Consider the following 22,751-nt stretch of genomic DNA (forward strand, 5'->3'; position numbering starts at 1 on the left):
ATTTCTGTGATGAAACACCATGACTGAAAGCAAGTTGGGGAGCAAAGGGTTTATTCAGCTTATTCTCCCATTTATCATCAAAGGAAGTCAGGACAGACAGACATGGCAGAAAGCTGGAGCAGGAGCTGGTGTAGAAGCCAATGAGAAGTGCTGCATACTTGGCTTGCTCCTCATGGCTTGCTTAGCCTGCTTCCTTACAGAACTCAGGACCACCAACCCAGGGATTGTACCACCAAAAATGGGTTGAACCCTTCCCTATCAAATCACTAGTTAAGATCTAAAGAAAATGTTTTCTTAATTGACCTTCCCTTGTCTCAGAAAACTTTAGCTTCTGTCAAATTCACATAAAACTATCCTGAATACCCATTCTAATAGTAATTACATGAAGCATCATTTATTTACTATGTAAACTACAGAGTTAGAGTACATTATTTCGGGATCTATTATATGGAACAGCATTTTGATAACTCTCAAAAAATCTACAACAAAGTTCTGTGGAATTTGAAGATTAATTGATAGTTTTTGGAGTACTAAAAATGCTTAAAGATCTTTATAGATCTACTTTCCCTTTTTAGTTCAAAAGAAAGTATAAAACTCTCTGATGCTATAGTAATCTTTCCCTGGGGACATGAAAGATCTAACCCAGTTAAACACATGAAATGGTATTTTTAAATTATAAAGCTTGATCACTAAATTGTGTGTTTTATCTGTTATGTTACAGCACAACATAGCTATGTAAGCTAGAAAGTTTTATTTTTTCCAACATAGAAAGGAATGAAGGAAACTTTTTTCATAATTTGCATGCAAAGGGTACATTAGTAATTCATCTATCCTTTCTTTGTTAATCTCTTTTTCAGGCTGACTGGGAGCTTTGTGCCAGACCTGATAGTGAGCATGAGAAGCCAAATGTGGCTGCATCTTCAAACAGATGAAAGTGTTGGTTCTGTTGGCTTCAAGGTTAACTACAAAGGTAAGGATGAATTGCTTCTGCAGAAAATATGTTATCATAATACAGCCAGAGCATACTTTTAAATTCAGGTTTAATTGAATCTACCAAGTGAAGGAAAATATGTTTTCAACAATATCATGAACAATACATTGAAAATATCATTTTCTCTACCACTGTAGATATAGATGTTACATATTAAAAGTAGTTTTCCTTTAAAACATGTCTGTTTTTCATACCTCATTTCTCACACTAGGCTTCAATCATAATGGAATACCAGACTTTCACAGAATATAAAGGGAATTTATGCTGTTTAAATAATTTGATTAGCAAAATAGCTACTATTAAATACATAGATGTATTTTTAAATGAATTAAATCTTCAAAAGTCATGTGTGCTATTTTGTTTTAATCTTTTAGGTCAAATGTATAATGTTAGTGTTGAAAATCACTTTCAAGAAAGTCACAGATTTCATTTTGTTTTTAAATTAGTATTAACCATCTCAGTATGGTGTTGATACAGATAAGAATTAATTGTATATGAATATGAAAACTATTTTAGTTTCATTTAGATTAGGCAAAAGTACTTTACAATCAGAAATATTTTAACACTTACCAGACTCTGATTAAACTCAATATGGACACAGAAATATTCAAAGGTGTAATTCTACCTGAAATAATATGTAAATATTAATAAATGCAAATAAATCAGAATTCTAGAAAGGTACATGCGAATGAGAATAATAAATGTTATGTATCTTGAATTTATTATTACTATTGTGGCAAAATAATTCTCTGTCTTATCAATTAACAATGACTGTGATTTTTTTCTTGTTTGAATAATAATAACTTTATCAGTTTTCTTTCTCGGGCACTGTCATTCCTTTGTGTCTGGACATATGAAATGAATTGCATGATGTTGTCTGGGAGACAGGACACATTCATTCTATGATTTTTATTTGTGAGTAAATTTAGTACTACATTAATTTGAGGAGTTCTAGAAATCTGTATAAATGTCAGTTAAATAAAAAAAGGTTCATTTGACTGTGGTTTAAAACATATTCCTGCTCTAATTAAAATATACAACTTTTCTGAATAACTAAAACAAATTTACAAATGCAAAAACTAATAAGCTTGTGCTGGAAATATTTACTTCATTTTTCCTTTCTTCTTCACTTTAAACAAAGAAGTGAGACAAACATCCTTACATTCCTTTAATTTTTCATCATTTTTCCAACCCTGTGAAAGGGATTTGTCATAAAATCTATAGTTTGTTCAGAAAATATATTAATCATTAATGACAGTACTTCAACAAGAAAGTTATTGAAACTCAGGATGAGGTTGTAGTGGCAGGGGGATTCTATTGACCTTTCTACAGTTCTCTGTTCCATTGTTGTTTCAGGGTGGAGGTTCATTGTAAAGGAGTCCAACTCAGCATTACTTTATTCTCTTTTTCTTTGGGATTTAACAATTGTGATTAAGAGTTATTCCAAGGTTTGGCTATGAGTCCCAGCATCTGCTTCGAGACCCTGATGGGTAGAGTTTTTCAGAGGGCCCTGTGAAAGGCTTCTGTCCTGTTCCCTGTCTTCTCCTACTTCTGATATATGTCCTGTTTGCCCCTTTAAATGAGGATTAAGCCTCTTTTCTAAAGTCTGCCATGTTGTTTAGCTTCGTTAGGACTACAGTTTTTACTGTTTTTTTTTCCTATATAATAGGTCTAATATCCACTCATAAGTGAGTATAAACCATGTTTGTCTTTCTGCTTCTGAGTTACTTCACTCAAGATGATCGTTTCTAGTTCCCACCATTTGCCTGAAAATTTCCTGGTTTCCTTGTTTTTAATTGCTGAGTTGTATTCCATTGTGTAAAAGTGCCATAATTTCAGTATCCATTCCTCAACTGAGGGGCATCTGGGTTGTTTCCAGCTTATGGCTATTATGAATAAAGCTGCTACAAATGTGGTTGAACAAATGTCCTTGTTGTGTGATTGAACATCTTTCAAATATATGTGCCCAGGAGTGGTATATCTGGATCTTCTTTTAAATTTTTTTTAATTTATTAAAATTTATTCACTTTCCATCTCAGCTGTAGCACCCTCCCTTGTCACCTCCCAATTTCACCCTCCCTCCCTCTTCTCCTTCCATGATCCTCCCCCAGTACACCAGTACACTGATAAGGAAGGTCATTATCCTCTCCCATCTGACCCTAGATTATCAGGCCTCACCTGGACTGTTTGGATCTTCTTTCTCTGTGGCTTGGTAAGGCTGCTCCCCTCTCAGGGGGAGATGATCAAAGAGCCAGCCACTGAGTTCATGTCAGAGACAGCCCCTGTTCTTACTAGGGAACCCACTTGGACATTGAGCTGACATAGGCAACATATGTGCAGGGGCTATAGGTTATCTCCATGAATGGTCCTTGGTTGGAGTATCAGTCTCAGATTAATCCCCTGTGCCCAGATATTTTGGTTCTGTTGCTCTTCTTGTGGAGCTCCTGTCCACTCCAGGTCTTTCTATCTCCCCCTTCTTTCATAAGATTCCCTGAACTCTGCCCAAAGTTTGGCTATGAGTTTTAGCGTCTGCTTTGATACCCTGATGGGTAGAGTCTTTCAGAGACCCTCTGTGGTAGGCTCCTGTCCAGATCCCCATTTTCTCCCTTTTCTGATGTCTACCCCCTTTGCCTTTCTGATTGAGGATTGATCATCTTACTCAAGATCCTCTTTTTTACTTAGCTTCTTTAGATTTACGCATTTTAGTATGTTTATCTTATAATGTATGTCTAATATCCACTTATAAGTGAGTATATACCATGCATTTCTCTCTACTTCTGGGATATCTCATTCAGGATGATCTTTTCTACTTCCCACCATTTGCCTGCAAATTTCATGATTTCCTCGTTTTTCATTGCTGAGTAGTATTCTATTGAATAAGTGTACCACAATTTCTATATCCATTCCTCAGTTGAGGGATACCTTGGTTGTTTCCACATTCTGGCTATTATGAATAAAGCTACTACAAAGGTGGTTGAATAAATGTCTTTGCTGTACACTTGAGCACATTTTGGATATGTGCCTAAGAATGGCATAGTTGGATCTTGAAGTAGCACGATTCTTAATATGCTGAGAAAATTCCAGATTGATTTCCAAAGTGGTTATATCACAGTAAATGCTGAGACTCAGAGCCAAACTTAGAGCATAGTGCAGGGAATCTTATGGAAGAAGGGGGATATAGAAAGATCTGGAGGGGACAGGAGCTCCATAAGGGACCAACAGAGCAAAACTCTGGCCTCAGGGGTTCTGCAAATACTGATGAATTAACCAAGGGCCATGCATGAAGAGGACCTAGATCCCTTGCTCAAATGTAACCTATTGACAACTCTGTCTCCATGTGGATTTCCCTAGTAGGGAGGTCAGGGGCTGTCTCTCACATTGACTCAGTGGCTGGCTCTTTGATCAACTTGCTCCTAAATAGGCCACAGAGAATGAAGATCCAAACAGTCCTCATGAGTTCTGATAGGCTAGGGTCAGATAGTAGGTGAGGAGGACTTCCCCTATCAGTGGACTAGGGGAGGGTCATGGAGAGAGAGACATATGGAGGGTGAAACAGGAGGAGATGAGAGAGTGGGCTACAGCTTGGATTCCAGGTGAATAATTTACTTTTAAATCTTCAGATCCCAGCATAGATGGTTGTTAGCCACCATGTGGTTGGTTGCTGAGAATTGAACTCAGGAGCTCTGAAAGAACAGGGTTTTTTTTTAATTGTTTGTTTCGTGTGTGTGTGTGTGTGTGTGTGTGTGTGTGTGTGTGTGTTGTGTGGTGAATTACATCTTTTATTGCATTTTGCTTACCCCATTTATTATTTTTATTTTTTATATTAATTACAGTTTATTCACTTTGTATCACAGCTGTATCTCCCTCCCTCATTCCCTCCCAATCCCACCCTCATGTCCTCCCAAGCACCTCTCCAAGTCCACTGAAAAGGGAGGTCCTACTCACCTTCCATCCAACCCTAGACCTGATAGGCAGACAGTGTTCTTAACCACTAGGACAAAAAAAAGAAGACAATGAAGCCAGTCCTTATGAGACCTGATTAGCTAGGATCAGATGGAAGGGAAATAGGACCTCCCCTGTCAGTGGACTGAGGGAGGGTTATGGGAGAAGAAGAGAGAGGGAAGGTGGGATTGGTAGGAGGGAGGAGGCTATAGCTGGGATACAAAGTCAATAAACTGTTTTAAAAATAAATAAATAAATAAATATTTTTTTAAAGTGAATAAATTGTAATTAATTATAATAAAGAACAAAATTGAAAATAAAATAAGAAAAAAAAGAAAGAAAAAAGTTATTTCAACCATCTGTTTATATATCAATTATTGAATGTGTTGTGGGATATAATCTTTCAAGAAGATTATAATTTAGTGATGAAGCATGAAACCTACACAAGAATTCATGTATAGCCATGGAAAGGATACATCTGAAATCAATCCAAGAAATTTTAAGTGAAAAATTACCTTATCTTTCTCATTCATTTCCATCAGGTTCCTTCCAATCTAACCCACTTATTGCCAGCAATCTTCCAATTTTTTTCCTTTATCTTCTCCTCTAAACTCTTAGTTGTATGTTATTGTCTGAATTCACCATTATATTCTTGGATACATTTTAGATTCCATATGTCTCTGTTCTAATTTTAACCTATTATTTTACCAACCCCTCTCTAAAGCCCAACTGTAAGCATGTCACATTCTTTGATATCTATCTTAACTCTACTTTTACAAATGACTACTTTATAGTTAAAAAAACACTATAAAACAAGTACTATGTAGCCAAACAGAAGATATAACTTTTCTTGCAGTGACATTACCATTAATCATATTGCTATGGCATACCAAATATTCATTCAGTTAGGATGACCAAATGATTTTGCTATGTAAATAATTATAAGTAAAATATTTTTTATTTTTTATTAGTTATAGTTTATTCACTTTGCATCTCAGCTTTAGCCTCCTCCCCCATTCCCTCCCAATTCCACCCTCCCTTGCTCTTCTTCTCCTATGACCCTCCCCCAGTCAAATGATATGGAAGGTCCTCCTCCTCTTCCATTGACCATCGTCTGTCAGGTCTCATCAGGACTGGCTTCTTTGTCTTCGTCTGTGGACTGGTAAGGCAGTCCCCCTTCAGGTGGAGGTGATCAAAGAGCCAGCCCATGAGTTCATGTCAGAGGTGGTCCCTGGTGCTATTATTGGGAACTCTCTTGGATACTGAGCTGCCTTGGGCTTCTTATGTGCAGGGGTTCTAAGTTATCTCCACTCCCGGTCCTTGTTTGGAGTATCAGTCTCAGAAAAGACCCCTGTGCTGAGATTTTTTGGTTCTGTTGCTCCCCTTGTGGAACTCCTGTTCCCTCTAAAAGAGGGATATCTAAAAGTGGGGTATCAAAACATATACTGAGATGCATAGCCAAACTTTGGGCAGAGTTCAGGGAATCTTATGAAAGAAGGGGGGGATAGTAAGTAAAATTTTTTAAGAAGGTGGTTTTCCCATATTTTCTGCAGTGAAAAACATGTTTAGAATTATCTATTATTTAAAATTTGAGGTCAAAGTAAAATCATAGTTTATGCCAGGTAGTTTCAAATTCTGCAGTGCACAATGTGCACTAGCAACCTAAACATAATAAGCTTGTAGCAGGGCATGGGCACATGCCTATAATCCCAGCATTTGGGAAGGCAGAAGCAAGCAGATCCCTTTGAGATCAAGGACAGCTTGGTTTACAAAGTGAGTCCATGATAACCAAGGCTACACATCCATTCAGAGCAGTGTGTTCCAAGGTCTTTCCACTCTTTCTGTATAATGTCTGACTGTGGGTCTCTGTATTTGTTCCCATCTGCTGCAGGAAGAGGCTTCTCTGATGATGGCTGAATAAGATATTGAGTTATGAGTAAAACAGGTATTATTAGAAGTAATTTTATCACTGCCATTTTTTAAAATATCATTAGTATTTTGTTTTAACCTATGTTTCTGGACTATCTAGTCTCTGCTTCTCAGTCATCAAAGCAGTGTCAGGTATGGGTTCCACCTTGTAGAATGTGCCTTAAGTCAAACAGGATGTTGGTTGTACCCACAACCTTTGTGCTGCAATAGTCTTACCATGAATTTCTTTCTGTGTTTGTTTGTTTAAGAGAGAACAGCATTGTTGATCAAAGAGTTTATGTTTGGGTTGGTGTTTATGTTTCCTTTTTGTTATCCTGTAGAATACCTTCCTATACCAAACACACTACAATGATTGAATGAATGTTCTATGTAGGTACCAGCTTGACCTCTCCGTGTTCAGCATGTTGTATGGATGTTGTCTTCAGCAATGGGGCCTTGCTGTCAGTGTTTGGAAAACAAATTATGATCCTGACAACAGATAGGTGAGAGACCATTCAGTGAAGCAAGGTTTGCCTACCAGGAGACACAAAGAAAGAGAAGAAGGAAGAAAGAATGAAAGAAGGAAGGAAGGAAAAAAAGAAAGGAAGAAAAGAAGGAAACAGAGAAAAAAAGAAGCAAACAAATGAATTAACTAACTAACCAACCAATTAACTAATTAATTAACTAGCACACATGCATGCACATACACCCACAAACACACATAACTTTCCTCCAAACTACCAATTTCCAATAGCTCCTCAGCTAGGGATGGTACTTCTTGACCAACTTCCCTCTTCAACCTCTTTGTGCTGGAATTTCTGCCTTTATTTTGGTTAGGACTTGTTCATGCTGTCAGAGCAAATATGAGTTCATATGTTCAGCTGTCCTGTTGTTTTTGGTAAACATTGTTTACTCGCAGTTATCCATTGCCTCTTGTTATTACACTCCCTCTTCCAAAATGATCTTTTTAATTTTGAAAGGACAGGGTCTGATAGAGATGCCACATTTAATGCTGAGACTCAGCATCCTGTTATTTTCTGAATTCACCCTGACTTCTTGTAGGTCTCTGTGTTAATCTACTGCATAAGGAGGCTTCTCTGATAAGGGATGAAGACTGAGAAGATGCACTAATCTGTGGGCACCCTACAAAAGGGCACCACTACCACTACTAGATAACATTAGACAAAGAAATAAATGTGCCTTTCTGGGAGTCAACTACTTAGATTACTACTGTTAGTGTTGTTGGCTATACACTGTTGCAACCACTCTTGACTACTTCTAAAGAACCTGATAACACACCACTGCTGAGAGCATCATAGATTTGAGCCACAGAATACCGAGATATCAAGCTGATATTGACCTGGAAGCTCTATCCCCACAGGCTAGCTTCATTACTGAGAGAAGTTGTCATACATGGTGATGGGTAAAAACTTGATCAAAAGTCTTATCTACTTGTGAAAAAAAAGAGAGGTATGATAACTACTGGCCTGACATGTTATGCCCACTGGTAAAATGGTAGCACATATGTCATGCCAATTTCTGATTATACTTCAGGTCTATTCAAAAGAAAGAATTTATACTAGAATTTATACTAGACATGGTTATTAGGACCACAGAAAATGGACTCTATAGAACCTATCTCCATTACTTTGCTAATGGAACATAACTTCTATATGTTTTTTTAATATGTGATGTCATTCATATATATATATGCATATATTCATATATATGAGTATGAGTTTCATTTAATTACCAAAAAGAGAGGTTGAGAAACTTTAATCTGAAGAAAACATCATTTCAATCCAAACTGCCTCTCTAAACATATATTGCAAATAGATTTACACCTTGTGAAATAAATTGATTAGACTGCTTCTCATGTTCCTGAGATATGGAAATAAAACAAGAAAAAAATAGGGAAGCATTCAAAATATGGGCATGATGTCAAACATTCTAAGAGTATACTCTGTTTGAGGACGGGAAACTATATGAATATGTAATAAAATACATTCACTTGAGTTAGCTGTCCACAATTTTAGAATTTTTGCTTTAACATGTATTATGTTATGCTGTCTCTTTTTGTATCTTAGTTTTGGTTTTATTGCTGTGGAAAGACACTATGAATACAAAAATTCTTATAAAGTAGAATATTTAATTGAGGGTGTCTTACAGTTCAGAGGCTAAGACCACTATCATCATGACAGGAAACATGAGAGTGTGTAGATTAATGTGGTGCTGGAAGAGGAGCTAAGAGTTCAACCTCTTGATGCACAGACAGCAAAAAGAGACCAAGAGTCACCCTGGGTATAGCTTGAACACATGAGACTTCATAACCTACCACCACATAACACACTTCTTCCAATAAGGTCACACCTCTTCCAACAAGGCCACAACTTCAAATAGTGCCACTTACTATGGTCAAACATTCAAAACATGGGTCCTATTCAATCCTCTACAATGTGGATTAGATAGTATCTACATTAAGTGCAAGAAGAGGAGGGTAAATGTTTTTAATCAGTAAAATAGAACTGAAATAAATATAACTTTGAATTAAGCTCAGTTGAAACATATTATATTATTATATTATATTATTATGTTATAGAATTATTATATTATATGTTTATATATTATATATATAATGTTTTGAGGTTAAAGTTTTCACGTATACCATACAACACTGATTACAAAAGCTTTGAATAAAATGACACCAGACTCTCTAAAAGTTAAATATTTTGGTTTTTCAAAATCAATAATGTCTATGTTAAGTATAAACAGCACTAACAGAGTAATGTATCACCTAAACCATGACTCAAGATACAGCATTAGAATTCCCATATGAAAAACCAAAAAATATATTTCCCTTTCCCTGATACCCTTAGACACATTCTGTTTGTTTACTTTTGTATTGTAATTATTTCTAATACATACTGACAAGACACTAGATAAAATGGAGGGGGCTATATACAATAGACATATTAGTCGAGTAACAGTGCATGACTTTGGGGAAATATTTCCGTTTTTATCTTAAAACCTGAAGACTCATCAAAGTATAATGAATATTTATCCAGGTCCTTGTATATATACCAGTCTTTTTGCCTACATCAACTCATTAGATTTCATTAAAATTGCAAGAGATGAGAACTATTAGTCATTTTTACATATGAAACAACTAAGATGTAAGCACTATAGTAATAAAAACTTTACTTTGCTCAATAACTGAAGCCATTCTCTGGTGAATGTGAACTTGCAATTTTCTGTTCCATATATAAAGGAAGAATGAATGAATGAACACAAATGACTCATTAAGCAGCCACAGAACAGAGACACGAGTCTAACTTTACTGACTTCCTGCTGTTTTCAATTATTGAATATTATATACCAGGTAAATTTGAAGGGTTTTTAGAAGCAGATGCTGCAGATGCTAATCAGTGTGACTATCATGAGGAACAACAAAAAGTCAAGTTAAATTAACAATCTCCCATTACCTCAGAAGACACATAAAGATATAACACGTGCAGCACACACATACTTACATAAGTGGCAAAACCTACCACATCTTCAATAGAAATCATCTTCTTAGAATAGAATAAATTGTAATAAATGAGAATAAGAAGAAAAAGAATAAAAACTTTCCATGATTCTTTTCAATGCAATGCTTATAGGGCTCTAAAATTTATAATATCTTCATTTAGAAATTAGGCATTGAAATGGTATGTTTAAGCTCAGTCATATGGGAGTATTTTTCAAGTAAAAATTATATTCACTTTGATAAGCAAGTGTCTGGCCTTCTGATATCATTATAATCATCCTCTCAAGTGTGGAATAATTTTATAGCTAAACTATGAATAAAGTAATTGATGTGAATCAAAGTTAAGTTGAATTGTGTATTTACAGGCTGTGGTCTCAAAAACTCTATATTGCCATAACTCTTACCAGAAATTTAAATTTATTTAGACATTTAAATTTTGAAATAGCTTTTAACTAAAGTGCATGATGAGAGCTTAAAATTTTGATGATGCCAGCTGGTTTTGTGGGATGACCTATAATTTTTAAATGGAATATTTTCATTAAAGGTGACTGCTTTTTTAATATTTAGAGTCATTAATTTTTATGGTTTAAAGTGAACTCAGTGTCTCTATGCCTCAGCGAACAGCTGATGGGTAAAGAGGACATTCTTTCCTCAAACCCAAATCTTCTAACTAATTAAGACACATGCTGGTGATGAGGTGGATTGATAGCAAAAGACTGAAAATCATTTAGTTACATATTTTTAACCCAAAGTTAAGTTTTATTATAACTATACCTACTTAGTAATGAAAGTGGTTTTTTTCCTTTTTTTTCTTCCTTCCTTCCTTCCTTCCTTCCTTCCTTCTTTCTTTCCTTCCTTCCTCCCTCCCTCCCTCCCTCCCTCCCTCCCTCCCTCCCTCCCTCCCTCCCTCCCTCCCTCCCTCCCTCCCTTCCTTCTTTCCTTCCTTTCTTCCTTCCTTTTACATCCCAAATGCAGTTTCTCCTCCCTCCTCTCCTTCCAGTCCCTGTTCCCTTCAAATCTTGTCTCTCCCCAGCCCCTGACTCCTCCTCCACTTTTCTTCAGAAAAGTGTAGGCATTCCATGAATACGAACCAGCCATAGCATATCAAGTTGCAGTAAAACTAGGCATCTCCTCTGCTTTTAAGACTGAACAAGCAACCCGATAGGAGGAAAGGGTCCCAAACGCTGGCAAAATTGTCAGAGACAGCATCTGCTCCGACTGTCAGGATCTTACATGGAAGACCAAGCTATACAGCTGTACCATATGTGCAGAGGGCCTAGGTCAGTCCTACGCAGGCTCCCTGGGTGGGAGTTGAGCCTGTCTATGTGAACACCTAGGATCACAGATTAACTGATTCTCTGGGTTTTCTTGTGATCTCCTCAAACCTTCTGGTTCCTACATTCCTTCCTCCCCATCTTCTTCAGGATTCCCCAAGCACTGTCTAATATTTGGCTGTGGGTCTCTGCATCTGTTTTTATCAGTTACTAGGTAAAGCCTCTCTAATTACAATTGAATTAGGCACCAATCTATGAGTATAGCATATCATTTCATTTACTTTATTATTATTATTTTTGACAGTTGTGTTTGACTTTTTTCCTAGATCTCTGCCAAGGTTGGGTTTCCGCTCATGGCATGGGTCTCAAGCTAGACAAGTCATGGGCTTCATCTCAGAGATGCGGGGATATGTTAACATGAAAATCTGTCAACGTAATCAGTAATATAAACAAACTCAAAAAATCCACACGATTATGTCATTAGATGCTAAAAAAGCCTTTGACAAAAATCTTATACCCTTTCAAAATAAAAGTGTTGCAGACATCAGGGATACAAGGAAAATATGTAAACATAATAAAGGTAATATATAACAAGCCAAAAGCAGGCATCAAATTAAGTGGAGTGAAAATTAAAGCAATTTCAATTGCTTTAAAGTCAGAGACAAGACAAGGTTGTCCACTCCTTTTGTATCTATTCAATATAGTATTTGAACTGTTAGCTAGAGCAATAAAACAATTAAGGAGGTCAAGGCGATACAAATTAGAAAGGAAGAAGTCAACGTTTTGCTCTTTGCAAATGATAAGACACTACACCTAAGTGACCCTAAGAATTCTATGAGGGAACTCCTACAGCTGATAAATATGTTCAGGGAATGGCTAGATACAAATTAACAAAAAAAAAAAAAATCAGTATCTATCATATTTACAAAGTATAAAGAGGCTAAAAAATAATTAATTTTTAAATCATCAAATAATGTTTTGTTAAGTTTCTTGAAACACACATATAAACGTGTATGTGTACATATATATATATATATATATAGTGCTTGGTATTATTTTAAATAATGTTCACATTCATATGTAAATTTTATGTTCATGATAATTCACTAGTTCATCCTTTTTTGCGTTTTTTTCACTTTCCTATTTTTTGTTTTCAACACGTACTGTCCTCATTTTGGAGATGGTTTTTGTATATTATAATACTCTATAATGACTCTCCAACTGTTTTTTTAATCAATCTAACATGAGCAGCTTGTAATTAATATAACCAAACAGGTAGCATTGTTATAATGGAATACATAATATTCCATAAATGAGACACACCACAATTAACCTCAACCCATAGTCATTTAAATATTGACTTTATTATAGCATTGAACTTTGTAATGTTGAAATAAATATTCTTGTATAAATATGCATGCAACTGTCTATTTCTTTATTTTAGTGGACTAATTTTAAAAGTAAAAAGGGTAATTACATGAGTAATGGCATATAAATAATTGTTTCTTATATTTTCTATTTCATTTCCCAGCATTGCCAACGAACAGGACAATTTTCTAAGCTTAAAACAGAAAGCTACCAATTTTAGATCATTACTTATTTGACAACTAATCAAGTTATAACTTATTTTGAAAAGCTATCAGATTTATACTTTTTCTAGATTTGTTAGCCACCTGGTTTAGAGACTTCTGGAAATGATTCCACTTTATATCAGTAGTAATTTACTGATTTTTAATGATTTATTTTAAATTTCTTTCTTGTTGAAATGAGGCCTTTTACTACAGAATACAAATGAAAAGTATAGGCCTAGTAGTACAGTTCCTCAAGGCCAGCAGTTCTAGAAGACGAAGTAGCGGGGTGAACTATCATTTCATTGTAACATGAGCTGTATAGTAAGGTGCTGTCCAACTAGCTCAGTTTAGATGTTGATTGTATCTAAATAAAGTGTGAAAGTGAAACAAGCATCTGTGGGCATAGCTGAGTGACAAAGACCTTCTCCAGCAAGCATAACATTATAGGCTTAATCACAAGTACAGTAATCAAACAAAAATATTAATAATTAATATATAAAATATGAACAGATAGTAGCTAGTGTTACTCTAATCAATGAATCACATTTGTTAATATTCTCTTTCAAAATAAACCATGAATTCATATATTTAATGTGGAAAACTACAAAAAAATACTGCTTCCTTTATGTATGAATCTCTGAAGACATTTGAAGAATAATTATCACCATCACATTCCTCATTCTTGACAATGCTTCATAAGCAAAACATCTTAAAATGCTGCTTTTATTACATCTACTTGATTTCCAAATTCTTTTTTCTGGCAAAACATAATAAAAGGCATTTGGCATACAACCGCAGCTTCTCCTCTTTCGCAATGACTTTGGGCAGTGTTTTAGTCTCATTAATATATGCACTTTGAGAGCAGAAAAGAAGTAGTGATCCTTGGTTTATCATCTGTATTATTTTTTCTAGACTCCATTACAGTTACTTTTATATAATTGTTTTGGTTTCTTTTAGTTTCACTCTTAACCCAGCTGTCATATAAATAATTGAGACTCTACTTTTTTTATAATAAGCTTCACAACACAAGAACTGAGCAGTTATTACTGCATTCTTTTTAATTTTTCATTTTTATAATAATTATAGTTTATTAATTTTGTATTTGAACTATAGCCCCCTATCTCATTTCTTCCCAATCCCACCCTTCCTCACTCATCTCTTCCCATGCCTCTCTCTAAGTCCACTAAGAAGGGAGGTCCTCCTCCCCCTCCATTGACCCTAGCTCATCAGGTCTCATCAGGACTGGCTGTATTGTCCTCCTCTGTGGCCTGATAAGGCTGTTCCCCCTTAAGGGGGAAGTGATCAAAGAGCCAGCCACTGAGTTAATGTCTGAGGAAATCCCTGTTTCCTTTACTAGGGAACCCACTTGGACACTGAGCTGCCATGGGCTATACATGTGCAGGGGTTTTAGGTTATTTCCATGTTTCTCCTAGATGGAGTATCAGTCTCAAGAAAGACCCCTGGGCCCATATTTCTTGGTTCTGTTGCTCTCCTTGTGGAGCTCCTTTCCCCTCCAGGTCTCTTTTTTTTTTAATTAAATTTTTATTTTTTAATGTTAGTTACAGTTTATTCACTTTGTATCCCAGCTGTAGCCTCCTCCCTCATTCCCTCCCAATCCTACCCTCCCTCCCTCATTTCCTCTCTGCCCCTCCCTAAATCCACTGATGGGGGAGGTCCTCCTCCTCTTCCATCTGATCCTAGCTTATCAGGTCTCTTCAAAACTGGCTGCAATGTCCTCCTTTGTGGCCTACCAAGACTGCTCCTCCCTCCAAGGCGGGGATGGGGTGTCAAAGAGCCAGCCATTGAGTTCATGTCAGAGACAGTCCCTGTTCCCATAATTAGGGAATTCACTTGGATACTACATGGGTCCCTCCAGGTCTTTCTATCTCCCTCTTCTTTCAGAAGATTCCCTGCACTCTGCCCAAAGTTTGGTTATGAGCCTCAGCATCTGCTTTGATATCCTCCTGGGTAGAGTCTTCCAGAGTCCCTCTGTGGTAGGCTCCTCTCGTATTCCCAGTTTTCTCCCTCTTCTGATGTCCAACCTGTTTGCTTTTCTGAGTGAGGACTGATACTCTTACCCAGGGTCCTTGTACTTGCTTAGCTTCTTTAAGTGTACAGATTTTAGTATGTTTATTCTTAACCCTCTAGGCTAATCTGGTTTCTTCCCAGTATATATCCCAGGATACTTGTACTTTATATCTTTCCTGCTGAGCTCTCTTTCTCTCTCTTGGTGTCTCCTGAACCTCTAACTCAGGCTGAATCTTCTACTTCCTCTCCTCTAACTTTTTCTCTCCTGGCTTGCAGGAAACCCAGCCTTATTCTCTCCCCTTCTCATTGATTGGCTGTTAGCTGCTTTACTGAAATATCAGGGGACCATTGGAGAGCAGAGTTTATACAACATTAAAACAGGAGATTATCAGAACAAGGCTTTCAACTAGATATGGGGGACACAAAAATCAGCATTTGAATTATAAAATAACCGTATGCCTTAAAAACTCCTTTAATTTTATTATGTATAAACACATGGGTTTTTTATTTCTTTTTATAGTAATCAGCTGTTGTCTTTTCAATGTCTCTGGATTTGTGTGTAATAATTTTTTATTGAAAATATTTTTTCTCACATAATATATTATGTTTAATATTTTCCCTCCATCAACTCCCAGATCCTCCTTGCCACTCAACCCTTCTGGATTCATCTTTTTCTTGACTCTTAATAGAAAACAAATATGCTATCTGGCATAATGATAAATTAAAATATAATAATATTAAACAAAAACTAATACATAAAAATGGACAAAAACAAACAAACAAAAAATTGAAGAAGAAAGATCAAGAGGAGGCACATGAAAGAGAGACTCACTAATTCCCACACTCAGGAATACCACAAAAGCAATAAAGTAGAAGCCATAATATACACAGAAAAGAACCTAAAGGATAAGAAGGAAGAAGGGAAAAAAATAGCAATAAAAGCCAAGGGAGACATGACATAATAAGACAAAGAGCCTCAAAGATGTGCTTGAGTTCATTTTCTGTTTGCCATCTACTGCTGGACATGCGTGCTAGCCTTGTTTACTCAGAGACTCCCTTAGAGGACTCTAAAATTTTACTTACAAGGAGTTATGAACTGGAGATTGCTTCCGGGTTAGGGATCAAAATAAGTGTCCACTTCTGTCAACTCAACTACCCTATCTAGTACATAGTCATACAGGCCCAGTGAATTATGTTTCCAACTCTATGAGTTCATATGTAGATTATTGTTGTAGTTTAGATAGCCTGTTTCCTGGTGCCCCACATCCCCTCTGGCTGTTATGGTTTTGCTGCCTTGTCTTCTACAGGGTTCTCTTTACCCTGAAGTGAAGTATTTGATGGAGATGTCCCTTTTAGGCTGGAGTGTTCCAAGTTCTCTCACTCTTGCTTAATGTCCAGCTTTAGGTTTCTGTATTTGTTCCCACTTACTATAGGAGGAAACTTCTCTGATGATGGCAAAGCAATCCACTAATCTATGAATACAGAATAATGTTAAGTAGTGGTCAATTTAATGCAACATTTTTTAGAATAGTAGAATTTGGTTTTACCATAGGACTCTGAACTATCTGGTTCTTGGTAACCTAAGCAATGTTAAGTATGGGGTTCATATACTGCACACTACCAAAAAGAACCCATGAACAGCTCAATCACAAATTCTATGATTTTCAGTGGTGTTCTGCCTGCAAGATATGCTAGTACCATGATGACACAAATTATACGGGAGTAAAGAATACATATTTGATTTGACTTAAGGGCCATTCCACGAAGATGGAACCCAGCCCTTCTTGTACCAAAAACACTAGTGTGTAGGGTAGAAGTTTAGGGAAGCTTCTAGTGTACTAGGTGTCCACCTACCCTTCAAATGGTCTTTCACTTTAGCTACCTCCCACCACATTCCCTTCTTTGTACCCTTCTTCCCTCCCCTTCCACACTTGATCCTCTCATTGTAGTCTCCACCTTTGATCCATCCATAACTGTGTATTCTATGTTTTTTCCTATGGTGATCTATCTGAGCCCCTTTCTCCAATCCCATACTCCTTGGTTTAGCTTTGGGATTCTATAGATTGTAGCTTGGTTATTATCGATTTTACAACTAATATCCACATATAAGTGAATATAAACCATGTTTGTTTTTTGGTCTGAATTATTTCACTTACAATATTTTTTTTTCCTTTTTCTATCCATTTGCCTGCACTTTTCATGATTTCATTTGTTTTCACAGACTGAGTAATACTCCATTGTGTAAATGTGCCATAGCTTCTAGATCTTTTCTTGTTTGACAGACATATAAGGTTGTTGTTTGTTTTGTTTTGTTTTGCTTGTTTGTTTTTTGGGTATTATGTTAAAGCAGTAATTTACATGGCTGTAGGATGAAGTATCTTTTCAGTATATGGCCAAGTGTGGCATAATTGGATTTTTTTTTGGGGGGGGATTAAGGATTTATTTTATTTTAATTATTATTATTACAATTTATTCACTTTGTATCCTGGCCTTAGCTCCCTCCCTCATCTCCTCCCAATCCCGCCCTCAATCCCTCTTCCACCTGACCCTAGCCTATCAGGTCTCATCAGGACTTTATGCACTGTCTTCCTCTGTGGCTTGGCAAGGCTGCTCCTCACCAGGGGGAAGTGACCAGAGAGCAGTAGACTGAGTCCCATCTTCCTGAGAAACTGTCACACTAATTTCTATAGTTGCTGTAAGAGTTTGCACGCCCAACAAAAATGGAGTAGTATTTCACCTATTCCTCATCCTTGTCAGCCTAAACTATCACTTATTTTATTGATCCTAGCAGTTCTGAAATATGTGATACAAACTCTCAAAGTAGTTTTGGTTTTCTTTGATGGCTAAGGATGTTGAACATTTCATTAATTTTCACAACCTTTTAAGTTTCCTCTTTTATCTCCATTTAGATCTGTAGTCCATCTTTTCTAGATCCCACCCTTTGCCTGCAACTTTCATGATTTCTTTGTTTTTAAATGCTGAGTACTAATCCATTGTGTATATGTACCACAGTTCCTCAACTGAGGGACATCTGGGTTGTTTCCAGCTTCTGGCTAGTAGAAATCAAGCTGCTATGAACATGGTTGAGCAAATATCCTTGTTTTATTCTTGAGTATCTTTTGGATATATGCCTAGGAATGGTATACCTGGATCTTGAGGTAGCACTATTCCTAATTGTCTAAAAAAAGCACCAATTGATTTCCAAAGTGGTTATACAAGTTTACATTCCCACCAGCAGTGGAGGAGGGTTCCCCTTTCTCCACATCCTCTCCAGCATGTGTTGTCATTTGAGTTTTTGATCTTAGCCATTCTGATGGGCGTAAGGTGAAATCTCAGGGTTGTTTTGATTTGAATTTCCCTGATGACTAAGGGTGATGAATATAAGTATATTTTTGTGAGTTAAGACTATATACAAATACTTTGATGAAAGTATTCACAAGCTGTAGGAGATTCTCAATAGAATTTTTAGTCACTTATGTATAGTATTATATACACTGATAGGGGAGGACCTCCTCCCCTTCCATCTGACCCTAGTTTATCAGGTCTCATCAGGACCGGCTGCAATGTCCTCCTCTGTGGCTTAGCAAGGCTGTTCCTCCCTTGCGGGGGGGGAAGGGGAGAAGGTTAAAAAGCCAGCTGTTGAGTTCATGTCAGACACAGTCTCTGTTCCCCATACTAGGAAAACCCACTTGGATGCTGAGCTGCCATGGGCTACATCTGAGCAGGGGTTCTACATTATATCCACACATGGTCATTGGTTGGAGGATCAGTCTCAGAAGAGACTGTCCAGATATATTTTGTATTTGGTCCTTGTGGAGCTCCTGTCCTCTTTTTAAAAGAACATTTAAAATTCAGTTTTCAGTCCTACATGATTATAGAATATAATAAAAAATAATATATATATATGTAGTACTTAAGCACAGCATATAGTCTTCTTGTTAAATAATTATTTCATTATTAGGCATAATAATAATTAGGAAATCATAGTAAATTGCAGATGATTGTGAGTAATCATCACTAAAGGATACAGGATTTATCAGTGCAAAGTGACATTGTCTGGAAACATGTGGTTACTGATGTCAGATGCTCACTTTGCATTGTCTTCAGGAAATCAGGCAGTCATTTCCATCATTCCCAGCTATCTCAGGACATATGCCTTCACTCTCAAAGTCATAACACCACAGCTGTTCTCAAAGCAAACTAGAAACTAAATTCCATTAAGTAACAATGATGAGAACTGGCATCTCTCTCTCTCTCTCTCTCTCTCTCTCTTCTTGACGCAAGAGCTTTATTATTTGTACAGTCAACAAGAGTGTGGAAAATAGTCTATATAGAATCTGGAATTCAAAAAAGTATTTTCAGTGTATATATTTATATGGGGTGTTTATGTATATGCTGCTTTTGTACGTTTATATATGGAGTGTTGATGTGAACACGCATGTATATGAACAGTAGATATCACCACTGGGTATTTTTTAATTCAGCATCTCTATATTATATTTTGTGAGACATGGTTTCACAGAACCTGCAGCTCACTGATCTCAGCAGACTCCTCGGCCCAACATATAGACATATTCATAGAGCTTTTCTGTCCCTCACATTCCTGTTGTAGACAGTGAGGGCTGCACGTGGTTTTACACAGCTGCTTGTGAACTGAACTCAGTCCTCTTGCTTGTGTGCCAAGCCCTTTACAAACAACCATTTCACCAGCCCTTCGAGTACTTTCAATTACCTTCCTTTCTACGTCTCTTTGTAGTCACATATTCCATTATGTTACTAGTTTAGGGGAACTGAGAAGTTTCTTAATACTTAATTTCCATTCCTCACAAAGGTTCTTTTTAAATAATCAGTGAATTTACTGTTATGTTGCATAAAATTTTGTCATATAATTAAATATATAAATTTGAAGAATGATATTAATTGTGCTTGTATCTTCAAATTTTAATTTGTGGCTTATAGAAATATTACAGAAAAAGTCAAGAGGTATGTTATTATGATTGCTTAACTTCAGTAAAAAAAGTGAAAAATTTAAAACAGGAAGATTTTAAGTATAAATCTATCTGAATATTACTATTAAAATGTAAATATTTTACTTATTTCATTCTGAATGTATCTTCAGATATCTTGCTGTATTAATGAAAATATGTTTTGTAAAAATATTTTTCAGAGAGTAGTTTTTAATATAGGTTTTTAAATCTATTAACAAATCATTTTTAAAACAATGATGAAGCTTTTTTTTATTAACAGTTTAGAAGTGTATGTTATTCCCAAAGGATAAATTTCTTCTCTCCTTGCTTGGTTCTTCCTTGCTCAGCAGAAACCCTTTCTCATTGTTCTGTTGACTGAACTACATTGGGTTCTGATGACCCTCATCTCTCCCTATTCTTCATGGCTCTATAGTTGGGCTGAATTAATCCAAATTCCCATTGATACAAATATCAGACCAGGATCAGGGCAATTGATATAGATTTAGGATGAAAGAAAAGGTCTTTTCCAGGTTGTGAATACTCAGGGTCATTTCACTCTGTGCTAGAAAGGGTCAGCTTTTATTACTATGTCAATAACAAAGAAGAAACTGTCAATAGCAAAGAAACATAAAGTATTACAGAGATAACTTAAACTCCTAAATTTAGCTCTTCTTGAAGGAAACTTTTGATTTCCATTCAAATTAGATTGTAAAGTTCTTATCTATGATACAGTTAGTTTGTTTCTGTTGCAATTAATTTTTAAAAAATGAGGTAGGTTCTCCCTTCTGCAGCACATATACTAAAACTGGAACCATACAGAGAAGATTAGCATGGCCCCTGCGCAAGGATGACATGCAAAATCATGAAGTGTTCCATATTTTTAAAGCTGGACCTCAATGACAAAAATAGCAAAAGGCCTACACACACATGGAAACTGAACAACTTGTTACTAAATGACAGCTGGGTCAGAGAAGAAATAAAGAAAGAAATTAAAGTCTTCCTAGAATTTAATGAAAATGAAGGCACAACATACCCAAACTTATGGGACACAATGAAAGCAGTGCTAAGAGGAAAGTTCATAACACTAAGTGCCTTCAAGAAGAAATTCAAAACATCTCATGCAAGCAACTTAATGGCTCACTTAAAAGCCCTAGGAAAAAAAAGAAGCAGACACATCAAAGAGGAGTAGACAGCTGGAAATAATCAAACTCAGGGCTGAAATCAATCAACTAGAAACAAATAAAACAATTCAAACAATCAGTGAAACCAAGAACTGGTTCTTTGAGAAAATCAACAAGATAGACAAACCCTTAGCCAATCTAACTAAAAAGCAGAGAGAAACTATCCAAATCAACAAAATCAGAAACAAAAGGGGAACATAACCATAGACACTGAAGAAATCCAAACAATAATTAAGTCTTACTTCCAAAGTCTATATGCCACAAAATTTGAAAATCTAAATGAAATGGACAATTTTCTTGACTGATTCTGCATCCCAAAGCTGAATCAACACCAGGTAAACCAAATAAATAGTCCTATATCCCCTAAGGAAAGAGAAGCTATCATCAAAAGTCTCCCATGCAAAAAAAAAAAGCCCAGGGCCAGATGGTTTCAGCACAGAATTCTACCAGACCTTCAAAGAAGAGCTAACTCCAATTCTCTTCAAATTATTCCACAAAATAGAAACAGAAGGAACATTAACAAACTCATTCTATGAAGCCAGAGTCACCTTGGTACCTAAACCTCACAAAGACCCAACAAAGAAAGAGAATTTCAGGCCAATCTCCCTTATGAACATTGATGGAAAAATATTCAACAAAATACTTGAAAACTGAATCCAAGAACACATCAAAAATATCATCCACTACAACCAAGTAGGCTTCATCCCAAGCATGCAAGGGTGGTTCAGTATATGGAAATCCATCAATGTGATCCACCACATAAACAAACTGAAGGAGAAAAACCACATGATCATCTCCTTAGATGCTGAAAAAGCATTTGACAAAATCCAACATCCATTCATGTTTAAAGTCTTGGAGAGATCAGGGATACAAGGCACATATCTAAACATAGTAAAGGCAATATACAGCAAGCCTATAGCTAATATCAAACTCAATGGAGAGAAACTTAAATCATGTCCCAATCAGGGACAAGGCAAGGCTGCCCACTCTCTTCATATCTTTTCAAAATTGTTCTTGAAGTCCTTGCTAGAGCAATAAGACAATTGAAGGAGATCAAGGGGATACAAATTGGAAAGGAAGAAGTCAAAGTATCACTATTTGCAGATTATATGATAGTATACCCGAGTGACCCCAAAAATTCTACCAGGGAACTCCTACAGCTGATTAACACCTTCAGCAAAGTGGCTGGATACAATTTTTTTTTTTTTTTTTGTCTGTTGTGAATACATTTTTTTTTTTCAATGCAGTTTATTCAGGAACCTTGAACAATCCTTGGACCCTGGGGAAAGCCAGCCCACAGCTTAAATAGCCTCTGGGTAGCCAACCCAGGCGTGCCACGTGGGCAATGCAGATAGGTCCACAT

At 36.3% G+C, this 22,751-nt stretch overlaps 1 protein-coding gene and 1 non-coding gene across 2 annotated transcripts in view; both read left to right on the forward strand.

Moving 5' to 3' along the window:
• Nucleotides 1–22,751, forward strand: part of Csmd3 (CUB and Sushi multiple domains 3) — a 1,323,831-nt gene that overhangs the window by 694,550 nt on the left and 606,530 nt on the right. The window contains exon 13 of the mRNA XM_060389430.1: nt 858–970. Coding sequence (XP_060245413.1) covers nt 858–970 — 113 coding nt within the window. The remainder of the gene's footprint in view (nt 1–857; nt 971–22,751) is intronic.
• LOC132656171 (U6 spliceosomal RNA) lies at nt 20,983–21,089 on the forward strand. The gene has a single exon (XR_009594094.1). It is a non-coding gene; the product is annotated as a U6 spliceosomal RNA (small nuclear RNA).

Source organism: Meriones unguiculatus, chromosome 8 (assembly GCF_030254825.1).
Source record: "Meriones unguiculatus strain TT.TT164.6M chromosome 8, Bangor_MerUng_6.1, whole genome shotgun sequence".
NCBI classification, from domain to species: domain Eukaryota; kingdom Metazoa; phylum Chordata; class Mammalia; order Rodentia; family Muridae; genus Meriones; species Meriones unguiculatus.